Raw genomic sequence first — 14909 nt, forward strand, 5'->3', positions numbered from 1 at the left:
TGGTAGGGACGTCGCACAGCTTCGCAACACATTTGGACACGAAGATAGACTGCAACTAGGATGTGTTAGGCAAAACAATAAAAGAAGTGAATTCTGGAACTCATAAAATGGAACCTTTTCTTTAAAGAAAATTACATGATTAGGCAGCTTGAATGTGCACAGAGGCCTTTCCAAAATTTAAGAACCCTCTTTTGTTTTAAACTACTAGATTAATGACACATGAAAATATTGGTGAATAGTGATATGAAACAACTGCAAAGATAAACTATCATGTTCAAATGAGGCATTGCACTTCCCGCGAAATTCCCGCGCTCTGTTGAGAAGCAAATCCTCGCTACGGATTTTGCCAATCGCAAAACTTGAACTAAAATCGTAATTTTGGTGGAGTGTTCACAACTTATATTGTTCGGGAAGGTAGAACATGTCCTTTTTTTGAGAGACGAACAAAAGAGCACTTCCTTTGTAATAGAGCAAATTCTTATTGTGACTGTATTTGTTTTGCTTTTTGAAAAGTTGACAATTCAAAAGCCTAGATTGATTGCTCAAGTTTAATCTGAAAATAAGTGCCGCTTGTTTAAATCACTGACACTCCGGCCCAGCAGCACTCAAGAGATTTCGAAACGGAGAAGGGGTGTGAGTTATTCATCGGCGCATTCAGTTTAAATACTTGACTCGTTTAAACGTAGTTACAAATTCCGGTTTTTTTCTGGAAAAGTTTTTCGACCGTGTTTGTTTTCTCATGGGCATTTCCAGTGATCTTATCAACGAAATAAACAGGAACTCGTAAGTGGTGGTCATGGCATTTTGCTATCCGCTTATTAAGATGTTTCAAGCCGTCTAGGTCAAAGTGTCCTGATTAAGTGGTGCCCGTTAGAGGCGAGGCCTCTGTCTTTCAACTTGGATATACTTTTTCATATTTTCTTCTCTCCACCGTCTCGAAAACAACTTTGAGTACAATTAGCCTTGTATTCTAATAAATTTGGGTATTATTTTGCGCACGAAAAGTATGAAAAGGGTTCTTCTTGGCTTTCTATCAGGCTACGAGAAGTGATACTAAACTGATACTTACAAGGTCAAACATGTACTTCATCTTGTGTGGAGTTAGCATCAGGTTTGCTGATGGTTAAAAGAGAACAAATTTGTGTGGTCCATGGTTTTCTTCCCGGGTATTTTATTGTCCCCATTCACTACGATGAGTGTTTGGCAAATTTATTTTGAGTTTGAAGTCCATGGCTACTCGCATTTCTTAAATCTCGGGCGGCTGAAAATTTGCGGCTGAATTGTTTAGGTCAGATTTATTTGTATGTGTCTTGGGTTCCAGTCCCGCTCTGCCAATCAAATAGATTGCCTCCAAAGCTAAGCTATATTTTAAATTAAGCTCTATTCCATATGGGTATTCTAACGCTATTATATTCGTTGGAATTCTGTTTCTTCTATTCGCGACCCCTGTAACTGCTAGCTTGAACACCCCCTTGTTTAAGCAATAAAGGACGATTTCCGTGTTTCCATAGCCTCATTTAAACACGAGACGCAGTCGAGGGTTTGCATAACTGTCACCACTCTTTAAAAACTAACATTTGATTTGTTTTGATTATGTTTATTTGTAGCCTCCCCAATTAGTAGTGCACTAGTGCTCGGCTGACTGATGTGGTTGCTTGACACTTGACCAAAAAAGTATTTTAATGAACTGACCCATAAGTATAACTTAGAGTGCTGCTGACATGAAAGGAAGACATTCAACCTCGTCCCCAGGGCGCTTTTCCCACCCAAAGCCAGGGGACGAGTTTGGAAAACATTCTACCCACGAGAGTGTGTTCCTTTCTGGCAGTACCAGATCGAAATCAAATTCTCGTCATATCATGTTAGCGTTTTAAAAAGGGACACTCACACACACACAAAAAACAATTCTTGGAATTGAAAGTAGCAACGGTAAAATGTGATCATCCACGTAAGTTTCCTTATCTCTTAGATGGGAGAGCCACGCATTGAATTGGTGAAAATGCGCGTGATGAGGTCCAATTTAAACCACGTTATCCATCCACTGAGGCGGTTTAATATTTCTGATCAAAATAAATCCATACGGTGAGTCATGTTCACTGAACGTATAGGTAAATAATACAAAGGAATTTTTGTCGTTAGTCGATTCCCTATCTCCTGGCTTGCGCATCGAGATCAGTGAGGCCACAGGTGTGTGGTTATTTTCCAGGTCCGATGGCGTCGGATCTGGAAAATAACCACACTGGAAGGAAGTTACCCACGTTGGCAATGAGCTTAGGCTTTTTAATTGAGATTTTTTTCATATAATTATCTTCTTAAGCTTTTTATCGGGATTCCCATACAAATCCTTATATTTTTGTAGGCCATACTCACACTAAGCCTGTGGTGAGGCTTGCTAGGGATTCATCTCTCTTACTGAACATATTAGGCAAATTAGCTGACTTCTCCATCCGACGGGTGTTATGTATTGATTACAAAGTACCAATCCACAAACCATTTCAAGTCTCACTTGAAATTATGTTACTTTCTCTCCAGCCATTTAAATCTCGAAATCCTCAATTTACCGTAAGCTACGGTAATACGAGCAACAAAAACTTCCAACTTGTCTCGCAACATTGCTGCGAAACCGTAGTCGCCTTGGAGTGGTAAAACGGGCAGCATTTTGGAGATTTTGTTGCAGAAAGTAGAACGAACCTCCACTATCTGCAACAAACTGCAGCAACTTGCGACACATGTTGTTGCGAGTCAGGTTGTACGTGGGATGTAAAACGCGCAACATTTCTTTTCGACTAGTTTCGCAGCAATGTTTTAATTTGTTGCTCGTATCATGACCGTAGCTTTAATCCTTTTCCAGGAGCGTTCCGAGGCCACTAACATTTGAAAAGTGCTATATTTCTGTATTTTTCAGTTTAATTTGCTTTATATTCAACATTTGTAGCTTGCCAATTCTACAATTAACCTATTTTAGACAGCACCGCAAACACTCCTTTCCTGACTAAAGGACCGTCAACCCCAGTTACCAGGTCCAGACCGGTAGGGGTGTTTGAAGAACGCCGAACGCCGAATGGTTAGCTTTCAATTATGATAGTGCATGTCTGCAGTAACTACTGTAGGTCTAATCACTGATTTTTCAAATGGTTTGCTTTAAGTTATTGTTGCGTATAAGTGCAGTTATTGCCGCGGTCAAATACCGATTTTATGATGTTCAGCGTTCTGCAAAGTCCACAACAGATCACACCTTTCCTGCACAATCTTCACTTTATTCAAGGTAATATACCCATGAAGCTTCCAGCCGATTGTGTTTTGCCCGCTCTCTGGTGCCGCGCGGAAACGTAACTTATGATTAGCTGGGTAAAAAAATTGATACAGCCAGGGTGAAAGATCCTGGCCTAACCACAAATATCTGAAAAGAGCAAACCGACCGGACACCCAGAATGACTTGCTGAACTGGTGCTTTTTCTATCAGTGGAAGGCTTGCTAATCGGCTCACAGGTGTTTTTTTTTTGCGGTGCCTGCGTTTGATAAAGCGAGTGAAAATCCCGAAACTGAGAAACTTACGAAAACAAACTGCTCTTTTTCTTGAGCAGTTTTTTTTTTCAGGGTTGATTGAAACCATGTTGTTTTTATGTACTTGTTTCATTTTAGGAATTTCGAAATGTCAATGAGATAAATTATTATTTACTCGCAACTCTGTTTATTTTTGTTACTGCTATCTGCTATAAACGCAGGGTAAAAACGGGGCATTTTGCTTGCTGGAACAGCTGGTGACACTTGGTCGGCCAGATACATAAAGGAGTAGCCGGCAAGAAGAATGGGGCACCCTTATCTGGTAACCGCCACGGAACAAAGTAATTTTTGGATTTTTGCTGAAATCTTATCTTCAATGATGGAGTAATAATGGTAACTTATTTATGTCCGATCATTAGGTTCTCCCGGTAGAGCTTTAAGGGTGTATCAAATAACTTTTAGCCCATTAAATTGTTTTCAACATACTTCACGGATCAGTAATTTCGTAGGTCGAGTGAGTGACAAATCCCTCGTCAAAATGAAAAGTACATTATGCTGCCCGTTACACGGCCAAACAATTGAAAAATGTTCTTTGGTTTAGCCATAGGAATTTCATTATGGACATCTCTTTTTCAGTGACAATTATCTCCTTCCTGTGTTGTTTTGACTTCAGCACTCTGTAACTGGAATTCGTACTACAACATGGCGACGGCCAGTGCAAGCGCGAGCACGAAAGCAAGACAGCGAAAACATTCATTTGGTTCGTCCCTTACCCTGTTAAATCGTTCGAGATCAATGACCGACCAAACACTCTTAGGAGTATTAAGTATACTCCGCATGGACGAAGGACAAGGACAGAGTTTCATGGTTAAAGCGATCCTTCCCGATGGAAAACCGAGACTGGTGAGTCCATCTTTCATCCTTTAACTGCTTTGATTGTTGAACAAAATCTTGCGGAATGTTGACCATAATTGCTCCAGCAGCTCCTTATAATTACATGCTGCAATTAATTTCTGTATGTCTGCGACTAAACGCCTCATTTGCGTTTTAATGTATTTCCTATATGTGTGCAATTATTTCAGCAGTCTGAGCTGCTTCCACCTACCGGCTTCACCTTTCTTTGCGACAAGCGAATTTCACAGCGTCTGTCTTTAGTACTGACATATTTTGTACTTCAACGGGATTAATTTATCACGGAATATAAACTCTTCAAGGTGTGGAGTTGCTTGAGTTTCTCAAACTCGTGGTTAGAGGCAGGAATGTTTTGCAAAACTTGTTAAGTCCCCTCTGATGCTAGGTTTGTATATTGCGAACACTGTGTTTCGCTGAGTTCAAGTGGTTTCACACAGCAAGGGACTTAAGTCAACATGCTTCGAGAAAAAGCCGATTTTTGGCTCTAAAAGCCAGTGTGAAACTCTTCAAGCCGCTTTAAAGGAATCTCAAACAATAGAATAGTCTGAAACAAACACCAAGCATAAAATGGTGAATCTTAAAAGTTCGCTGTTTATTAAATGTGACCCTTGATGTAATTTCCCTTTAGTCAATAGGCGTTTTCCGGTCAGCAAATTCCCTACTTAAAGGAAGATCGACGTTTTCTGTCTAGCTTTTCGAAACAAGGTAGATTTTGTGCTTTTTTTCAATTGCCGAACAGATCTGCGTCGATTGATCTTCTAGAAAGTTAATCGGCGTAAACCAGTTTAACTAGGAATGTTTTTTTAGTTACTTGATGCCCAAAGGGCAACGAGATAAATACAGCCACTTAAAAGGTCCTGTAATTTGTGGTTTCATGGTACTTTATGACGCAGGTTGTACAAGAAGCGACCAAAACAAACTGACTCGAGCTTATCTTACAATCAAGCAACGCATATAAATACTGGACATTTGCATGAAGCGAACAACTGTTTTGTTGATTTTAATAATATTTTACGTCAAATTTCACTTGACTCTTTCATGACTCTTTCATCGCCCTTTAAAAAAAATGTCCTCAGCGTCAATTCTTTTGATTTAAGTTTGTGAACGAGCTTATTTTGAAAATACGATAAAGGAAATAGTGGCATTCCGGTGAAAGTAACTTTTGTGTCTTTTCTCAATGAATCATTACGTTCGTGTTTGCTTAGTCTGAAAGTATGAAATACCTCCCGATGGGGATCATATATCGTGAGGGGACAAGAATCACCAAACGTTCGAAGTCTTTGAAAGAATGGTATTTATTCAACGTTGGCAAAAAGTGAAGATAAAAGAAATTGGTTTGAGAGAGGATAAATGCATTCTGGAACAGTGCATTGTGTTTTTCATGTATTATGGATTGTTTCTTCATGGGTTTGTTGAAATGAAACTTGAATGTCATCACTCCACTCAAAAGACCACTTTTATCTGCCGACCTGTAGGTGCCCATGCCTCATGAATTTTTATAAATTACTCAACAAGTGTGAGGAATTTTTTTCTAAAAAAAGAAACCTATTCTAATTTGCACATATATGTTTGTAAGCAAGTGCTAGACTCAAAAATATCCAATGAGTTACCCGCTTCTTTTTCCAGTTCACTCTGGAAAATGCCAGATCATTTTACTAATGAACGGGGAACCTCGCAGAGGGTAAGGGGCTAACATTATCTCATTATCTGTGTTAATAAGGCCGTAGCTAGAAATTTTTGACTGGTGGGGGGGGGGGGGGGCAATAAAGCGAGGTCTGAAGAAATGCTTTTCAGAAAATTTTGAAATGAATGCAGAGGTATGAAATGCTAATAAATCAAAAGTAAACATTAATCCTGCCAGGTAAGTCTGGGATTTCTCCAATTGGATTTCCTACTAAAAGCTTTCCTACTTCAAAGTTAATTATGGCCTAGAATCGACGAATCGACGATATAGTTACTCAGGGAACTCAGTTAAAACAAAGCCAGGTTTGTTCACTTCCGCCAGTTGTTTCATCTGGTGAATCACCTCAGGTTCTGGTATGTAATCCGTCCCACCAGGCTTTTAGCCAGGCGGCCGTCCAGACGGCCAGTTCTTAGAAATGGGAGATTTTCGACGGCCTGTTTTGGGCGGCGATTTACGAACTTCTGTGCTTAATGTAACAAAACAGTGTCTATAAATTAATAAAAGTTACATTTCTTTTTGCTCTCAAGAGTTGTTTTAGTGTTGCTGTCGTATTTTTCTTCTATATGAACACTTTTTTAGCGAGTTTCCTTTCTGTTTTGATCAAAAATGAATCAAAGTTGAGCGAAGCGATTTCACAGGCAAAGCCGCTGTTCAGTGATATTGACTTACCAAGTCATCCCCAGGCTACTTTGCCGGCTGCTATAAATAAATACGCGCATTTATAAGGACATGAGTCAAAGATCACGCGCCTTCCAACTCGGTAAGACGATCTCGCGGCTACAAATGTTATTGTAATCGCTTGATTGTATTCTGCTCTGTTCAACCGAAATCTGGCGGGCATTACAACAAAATAGCCATTTGGTGTAATAACATGTGCAATCATCGTAATTGCTTTGGGAATACTAATAGTAGGTGAATAGTTAAAGATTGTAGACCAGAATGCAGTTCGACCAACAAAGCCACGCACATCTGTTCTTTCGTGTAAATCATGGCTTGACAACTTCAAATTTCAATCACTCTTCATAACAACTGGAGTTCCTGTCCCAAATATAATTCAATGTTAAACAAGGTAAGTTGAGGAAAGGATAGCTTAGTAAAATTATCAAGGAACGTTTACAGCTGTCAGAATCGCGGAAATCACGTCTAAGAGGCTTCAATTTTTCAAAATTTTCTGGGGGAGCATGCCCCCAGACCCCCCTAGGCCCACATAAAATTTGGACTCCCACTTTCAAAATCCTGGCTAAAAGCCTGCGTCCCACGATGAATAAGGAGCATCCCTAAGCCACTCAAGCGTTCCTCATTCATTGTAGACCAGTTCCACAACTTCAGACGCCTCAGAGCAGAAAGAAACACTTCCCACTGGGGTACTAAGAAGAATGGTAAGGATCTTGTGAGTGGCTGGAAATATCTGAGGGTTGCAAACAGCTAAGGCTGAATTTTCAGTTGCAGGCCGCTCTTCAAAGGAAATGTTTTTAAAGTACTTTTTCCACTTTTGAATTTCTACTGAGAAATAGGAGGATTCCTACATAGTAAGGAATTTCCTGTAATATTTGAGAATTTCAATTTGATCACGGGTATCAATGTTCATTGCCATCGACAGTCTGTCCGCAAGAATTAAACCTTGATGATGTTGTGAAAATCTGGAGTCGACTTCTTGGACCACGTGGTCAACAAACGGAAAGAACACATTGACTTTGTAGTAGTCACTTATAGTCTGGTCAGAGTTACACCCTGCATTAGCACGATGCCACTGTACGTTGGCAGCACGTGGTTTTGTTACAGTGTTGCCAACAGCCTGAGCAATCACTTCAATCCGAACCCATAGGGTATTCCATAACTCATCTGTTCTGTTGTCTTGAAACGCATACTTTTTAAATATGAATATCTTTGTAAGCTTCGCTTAGGTTGCAGTCTATCGCCTGCAGAGTCTGTGTAGCACATGCAAAAAGGCTGAGAACAGCTTGTGTTACGACAAGAGCAATGATAAACTGTGAATCATTCAAGACACGAACGTGTGCACGCGCTTCAATTTGCGCGTCTCCTCTACTACAATCTGCTATCCTTTCCAGTGCTTGAATTATGGAACAATACTTCGGTAACAAAGCTGAGAGAGTTGTAACTATGGCAGTCCAGCGGGTTGCACAAAACTTTGGAACACTGCTTGCATTCGACCCGTGCTGAATAGCATCAAAAGTAATCGGATAACGCTTCATTGCTTTCCTCAGAGACTTTCAGCAGCTCCATAAGATCATCCTCTGCATCTCCACCAGTTTCCTCCAAAATAATGTGCTTTCTCTTTGCCTTTTCAAGAAACCAAGTAATCCTACCCACATTATCAAAAAGAGTTTTGGATCACTTTGACGTTTTTGCAGCTAGATGAAAGTGCCAAGCTAAGAACATGTGACCTGCAATGGACATATGTTGCATTTCGATACTCTGCTGCTATCTTAGCTTGCACACTGTTTATAGGTGAGCTCATAGTGGCGGCACCATCGTACCCTTGCCCAACTAAATATTATAGATTAGGACCCCATTCCCTTAAAGCGTCAAGAATATTTCTTGCAATTTTCTCTGCATCCAGACTTGTAAGTTTCAGAAAGCCAAGAAACTCTTCGCATACTTCACAGTTCTTGTTGACAAAACGTGCACAGATACTAAGTTGTTCAATCTACATCTGAACAGTCTTGAGTTTCATCTGCCATCACACTCCAATACTTTGCAATTTCTTGAACAATTCTTGCCCTGATTTTGTTTTTGCACAAAGATATCATCTCGTTCTGTATTTGAGGTGACATGTATTATGCGTTGGGTTGTGCAAATTTCAAATATTGCGCTAGATCGTCATCTGTTTTGGCTCTCCAATTGAGAAAAAAACCTGAAATTGCCATCCTCTTCATTTTGTTTTGCGTCCCAGTTTCCTCTGAATGCGATGCCTCTTTACCCCAAAGCTAAGATAAGCTAAGGTCGATTATGGACAAGATACCTTTCCTCCTGCGACTTTGTTCCGAGGTCCGCAACCTGCTCTGTAATTTTGGATGCTATATCATTTCCTGGTTTGTGATTTTTTAACCAGTTTAAGGCTCTCTCTTCAGCCATTTGATGCTCGGCACTGAGCATGTGGTTATCAAGTGCATTTTCCTTAACTCCGGGGGCTTTTTCCAGTTCTTAAATCCTGTCTTTACAAATGGAGTGTCTGAATTTTCTTTGCAAAAACAAACACAGTAGCAACAAAAAATAGTATCGTTTTGAACACTGTAACGTATCCACGGCCAAGAGTCCATCCATGAAATTTGAAAACGCCTACCACATGTGACAGGAAACTTTAATTCAGCAGAAGGAGTAAAATGATCTGTTAGGAGGTTGATCATTGTCTGGTCTGTTAATGTTAAGCAAGCCTTTGCAGGATCATTCGGATCACTGTAAGTAACTGGAACGGCTGCTGTTTTGCCTTGGAACTCATTCGGGTGTTGATTGTCACTCTTGTCAACTACGTGACTTGCATTTTCTGTCCCGTCATCAGATTTTGCTGAGGCATCGTCTCTGAAAATTCAGTTTAACATTTAACTTTGCTTGACAACTTAAGTTTGTATTTCTGTGGATGCACGGCGTTCTAATTTTAGAAAACCCAAACTTAACAATGGTAAAACGTGAACTGGTTAATGTAACTTCGAAGTCAGTCGGCCCGAGCAAAAATAATACCTTGTACCACTAAATCTGCTTGGAAATCACAGGATTAAAATGTTACAAGGCTTTTTAATAATGGTACAGTGTCTGGCATTCTCTGCTGACTTAAATAGCGCTGTGTTATTGCAGTGACATACCTTGTTCTTTTGCTTGTTTCCTGGAAAAGTGATGTTATCTTGGTCTGGATTAGATGCCGTCCCTTTGCAGGACTTGAATTCATGTTTACCTATATCTCAACACTTTATCATTATACCCGAGAAAGGTCTGGGGAGACTTTCTTGTATATTTCAGGGTATTTATACCAAATACGTGAGAAACTATAGGAAATGGAAATGACGTATGGCATTCGAATATTGCTGCCCCCTTCTCCCCTCTTTCATAAAAACAAGCAATCGGTTGTGAAAAGTTTCTAACTAACAAGGTAATTTCAGCAAATTTCAAATCTTCTGCTCAATACTTCAGAAAAAGAATTTTTTTTCCAAAATATTTTTGGGGTAGGGGGGGGGGGCAACTCTCCCCCTTGCCCCTTCCCTAGCTACGGCCTTGGTTAATGCTACATATAAAAGCTGTCCTGGTCAACTCATCGATGGGCCACCTTTAAGGGGCTTTAATAGGAGTTAAGCAAGTATGTGTGAAAAGGGAGTGATTATCATAAGAAAGTGCAGCATAAGTATTTTATTGCTAATGGCATCAGGTTCTCAAGAAACTATAGTGCTGCATCAGCGGATGAGTTATGAATGGAAAGTTGAGTGTATCCAGTCAGTCGAAACAACCCGCCATAGGAAGATTACAAGAGAAAAAGCTCTTGTCAAACTACACCATTTTATACAAATTAAAGTACCCTGTAGAATTGATGTGTCGGAATAATTGGTATAATTATGTTGAAGCATGTTTTCATTGTCCTGCAACTGATTTCTTTTTAGTTGAGTGCTGAGCGTAACATGACCGTGAGGGAGCTGGTGTCTGGAATTTGCCAGGAGTACAACTTGTCTAACTATCAAGTTCGTACTCTTCCTGAAAAGACGTTGCTAAACCTTGAAGCCAATGCAACGACTGTGGAGAATGCAGAAATTGCCATTGAGGATGTGGAAAAAATGTTGTCAAATTTTCAGCTTGATAATCTTCATTCTAGTAAGTTTAAAGGGCATGTTTATGCCCCAGGGTGGGGACTCCAATATAAAAAGGGGAGGGATGCTCATCTAGGAGATCAATCTGGACATGGCCCAGGCTTTTTTTGACCCCTAAAAGAGACCACATTAAAACATGGACATATAAAAAATATATTGACTTTTAAAGATGGCAAAGACATTATCATCTGCTACTTGGCATCTACGTGAATAAATATAGAACTGTAAATATACATTTTTATATTTCTTCGTGCGTAACCCTAAAGGAGACCCTTCATGGCTATATATGACTGCGTTTTTCCCAGAACATCCTAAGTGAGACCAAAATTCAAAATTTACACCCCTAAGCGAGACGGCAATCCCTCCCCTTTTTATATGGGGGTCCCCCCCATCCCCGGGTTTATGTATATGAGTGAGGTAAGATGACTGCGAATGCTGTTTTTCTCATCCATCTATCCCTCTCTGTCACTCAGTGTTTTTTAATTTGTTCCTTTTGAAATTTCCACTGCGCCCTACTTTGCAAAGATACCATTTTAACAGTCCTTACTCATCTCCGACTAAACTAGTGATCCCCTTTTCCTCCAAGGATCCTGCGCTACATCTACCCCTCCCATCCACAGTAAGTTTGTTTACACTATTATTGGGTTTGCCCAAAAAAAGTTCAGGATTGGATTATTTATGGCATGGTTACAACTAAACTTTGAAAAAGTTTTCAAGTAAAACCTATAGGTTTCTGTTTCTGGTATCATCCCATTTTAATTGCTCAAAATACCGGTAACTTATCCCAGCTGTTAGGGCCATGATGTTTTACTGTTATGGATCACTAAATAAATTAACCAAGTTTAATGGTCTACTTTGCAGTTAAGGATTCGAGACTTCGATGTGTAAAAGAGTTGGCGTATGCAGAGGAAATTTACAATGAATGTTTGAAGAGCCTGTTTGAATTGTATGCTGAGCCTCTGCGGTATGTTTCGAGCTTGTTTTTTTTTCTTTATTATTTTGTGCACATTTAATAGTTAAACCTGTTTTTTTTGTCTGTTGATTAACGAAGCTCAGAGGGTTTCTTAAATTATAGCTGAGTGATGAATTATTTGACCACGCACCGGTGGCTCAGTTGGTTGAGCACGGGCTGTCACGCGGGAGGTCGTGAGTTCAACTCCGGCCGAACCAACACTCAGGGTCTTTAAATAACTGAGGAGAAAGTGCTGCCTTTGTAATTATATCTAGACTCTCTAGTCTTCTTGGATAAGGACGATAAGCCGGAGGTCCCGTCTCACAACCCTTCAATGTTCATAATCCTGTGGGACCTAAAAGAACCCGCACACTTGTCGTAAAGAGTAGGGCATGTAGTTCCCGGTGTTGTGGTCTGTCTTCTGTGATGTATCATGGTTGGGAGGGTAAATGCTCGGAGATATTAGCTACACCAAGCTACTCTAAAAATCCGAGGGTAAATAAAGATATATGATATGATATATGATGATATTGACAGTCATGATGTTTATTTTTGTGAAACTAGGAGCAAAATTTCCCGAGCCGAGCACCACACTTTGTTTGCCACGTTGGAGCCAATCTGTTCATTGAATGCTTCTCTGTATCAGAAGGTCAGTCTGTGGGGTGCGTAGGTTGGGGACATTTGCCACCAAGTGAACAAAAGTGTAAACAAAACCTGAAAATAATGGTAATAGAGAAGAATAGATAATTTCCTAGTAAATGTGACAAACTTTGGCAATTAAATGTTTACAGTCATAAGGAAGACTGTACGGAATGTCAAACTTTGGCTGCCATTTTTTCATACCAGAGCCATTCTTGGCTTCTGCTACAGCTTGAAATTCAAAAAGGGCAAGATGGGCTAATTTGAATGAAAAATGAACATCAAAATGCTGCTGTGTGGAATAAGATGTATTAGTGGTAATTACATTTATTATTTTTGGGTAAATTCTTAGCAATATATAAGTAGCTTTTTATCTCAAGGTTAGCAAAATGAAGAGGGTTGGTAGGCAACATTGCCCTGCCCAATTCAACTGGTGTCCTCAGCACTCACTTTTGCCTGGCATTTCAACACTGGGACACCTCTGTGAGCCTTTCCGGTGCTTCATTAATGCTATTAGAATTTTCAGAATTCTTGTGGGGAAAATGCCACTTGGCCTCGGTTTTCAAAAGGTGGATAACGCTCTCCACCAAATAAATAACTATCCACCATAAAAACACTAGGAAAACCAATGGAGTTATCTAAAATAATTAAAATAATGAAATAATTCAAATACACATTGGGTTTTCCCCTCAAAATGTCACAGTTTGTAGTGCAGAGTTTCGTAACCTTGCTGAGGTTACCCAGGAGGAAATAAAAGAATTTTCGAGGAAACCACTATCTAAATCTTGTGAACTTGATCCTCTACGCGCGGTAGTTTTGAAAGGCTGTCTTACCGTACTACTTCCTACTATTACAAGGATTATCAATCTGTCTTTATCGACCGCTATTATGTCTGATGCTCTGAAGGTTGCTGTACTATTGCCCATAGTGAAGAAATCTGATGCTGACTTTGAACAGTTTCAAAATTTTTGCCCTATTTCGAACTTAAAAGTAGCATCAAAGCTTGTTGAAAAGGCAGTTGACATACAACTTACAGGTTATGTCATGTTGCACCACCTAGATTAGACGTTTCAGTCTGCATATAAGAACTTTCACTCCACCAAGACAGCTTTGGTAAGGGTCCAGAATGACATCCTGTGTGCTATCAACAACAATGAGTCTGTTATACTTCTCTCATTGGACTTGTCTGAAGCCTTTAAGACTGTGGCTCACTCGAAACTGTTGTCGAGACTGTTGTGCTTCGGAGTAAATGGTACTGCACTTGCATGGTTTGAGTCCTACCTGACAGTGCACAAGCGGTGTGTACAGGTCAATGACTGTAAGTCAACACAGTGCTTTCTAGAACGCGGTGTACTCCAGGAATCTGTTCTGGGCCCTTTATCTCCTCTAGACATCACCCATTGCCAATATCATCAAGCTCCACGAGTTACGGTATCATTTATACGCTGATTATACCCAGCTGGATATATCTTTTATAACTGGCTGTAGCTATGATCTCTCATTGGCTAAGCATTGTGTTGAATGCTGTGTCAATAACTTTGATTGCTGTTTATCCAAGTGGGTGATGAGAAGATCCAACCCAAATGTTCCGCCTGAAATTTGGCGGTGATTATAGATCAGTGTCTCGATTTAACTGACCATGTTAAAAAAATCTGTGTTTCCTGTCATTATCTCTTAAGGAACATTGCCTCGATTAGGGATTACTTATTAGTGAAAATACCTCTGAAATTTTAGTACATGCGTTTATTAGTTCTTAACTCGATGACTGTAACTCTTTGTTACATGGTCTTCCTAAACAGCTCTTAAAGAGGTTAAGGTCAGTAAAAAACACTGCTGCATGCATTGTTACATTGTCTTGACCATATCACTCCTATCATGTTCAAACTTCATTGGCTTCTGCTAAGTTATTGCATACATTTTAAAATTCTACTCTTAGTGTGCAAATGTCTTAATGGCTTGATACCAACTTACCTGTCTAAACTTTTACACTACAGTAATAGTCCACTTCGTTCTAGTTCTCAGAATTTTTTAGCCGTGCCTAAATCTAGGTTAAAGACATGTGGTAACAGGGCTTTTTCTGCAGTTGCTCCTAGGTTATGGAATCAATTGCCTCCTGAACTCAGGGGTGTTACCTCTGTCAACCAGTTCAGGATGCAGTTGAAGACATACTTATATAAATTGGCTTATGATGTTTGATTTTAGTTGTTTAGCTAATTTTTTTATATCTTACAATAGCTTTTAACTGTGTGTTTTTGTAGTTGTTACCATATTATTGTACAGTGCTTTGAGAAATCAGCGGGTACCACGCTTTATAAGTGTTATTATTATTATTATTTTAAACAATTAAAATAGTATGATGGGGTGCGTGAGCATAACCCATTGACTATAGTGAAAACTTAGTATAAGA

General features: G+C 39.7%; 1 protein-coding gene across 3 annotated transcripts in view; it reads left to right on the forward strand.

Annotated features, from left to right (window-relative positions):
* Positions 1–2936: 2936 nt before the first annotated feature.
* The window catches only part of LOC137996553 (rho GTPase-activating protein 20-like), a 64408-nt gene continuing 52435 nt past the window's right edge, over positions 2937–14909 (forward strand). For 2 of the 3 annotated variants that reach the window (XR_011122327.1, XM_068842003.1), the window contains exons 1-6: positions 2937–3845; positions 4178–4407; positions 10708–10915; positions 11498–11530; positions 11773–11875; positions 12428–12512. Coding sequence is in view for 2 of the 3 variants with exons in the window: in XM_068842003.1 (XP_068698104.1) it covers positions 3809–3845; positions 4178–4407; positions 10708–10915; positions 11498–11530; positions 11773–11875; positions 12428–12512 (696 nt within the window). In the remaining variant the exon portion in view is untranslated. The remainder of the gene's footprint in view (positions 3846–4177; positions 4408–10707; positions 10916–11497; positions 11531–11772; positions 11876–12427; positions 12513–14909) is intronic. The other variant, XM_068842004.1, reaches the window with a different exon arrangement.

Source organism: Montipora foliosa, chromosome 3, assembly GCF_036669935.1.
Source record: "Montipora foliosa isolate CH-2021 chromosome 3, ASM3666993v2, whole genome shotgun sequence".
Classification (NCBI taxonomy): Eukaryota; Metazoa; Cnidaria; class Anthozoa; order Scleractinia; family Acroporidae; genus Montipora; species Montipora foliosa.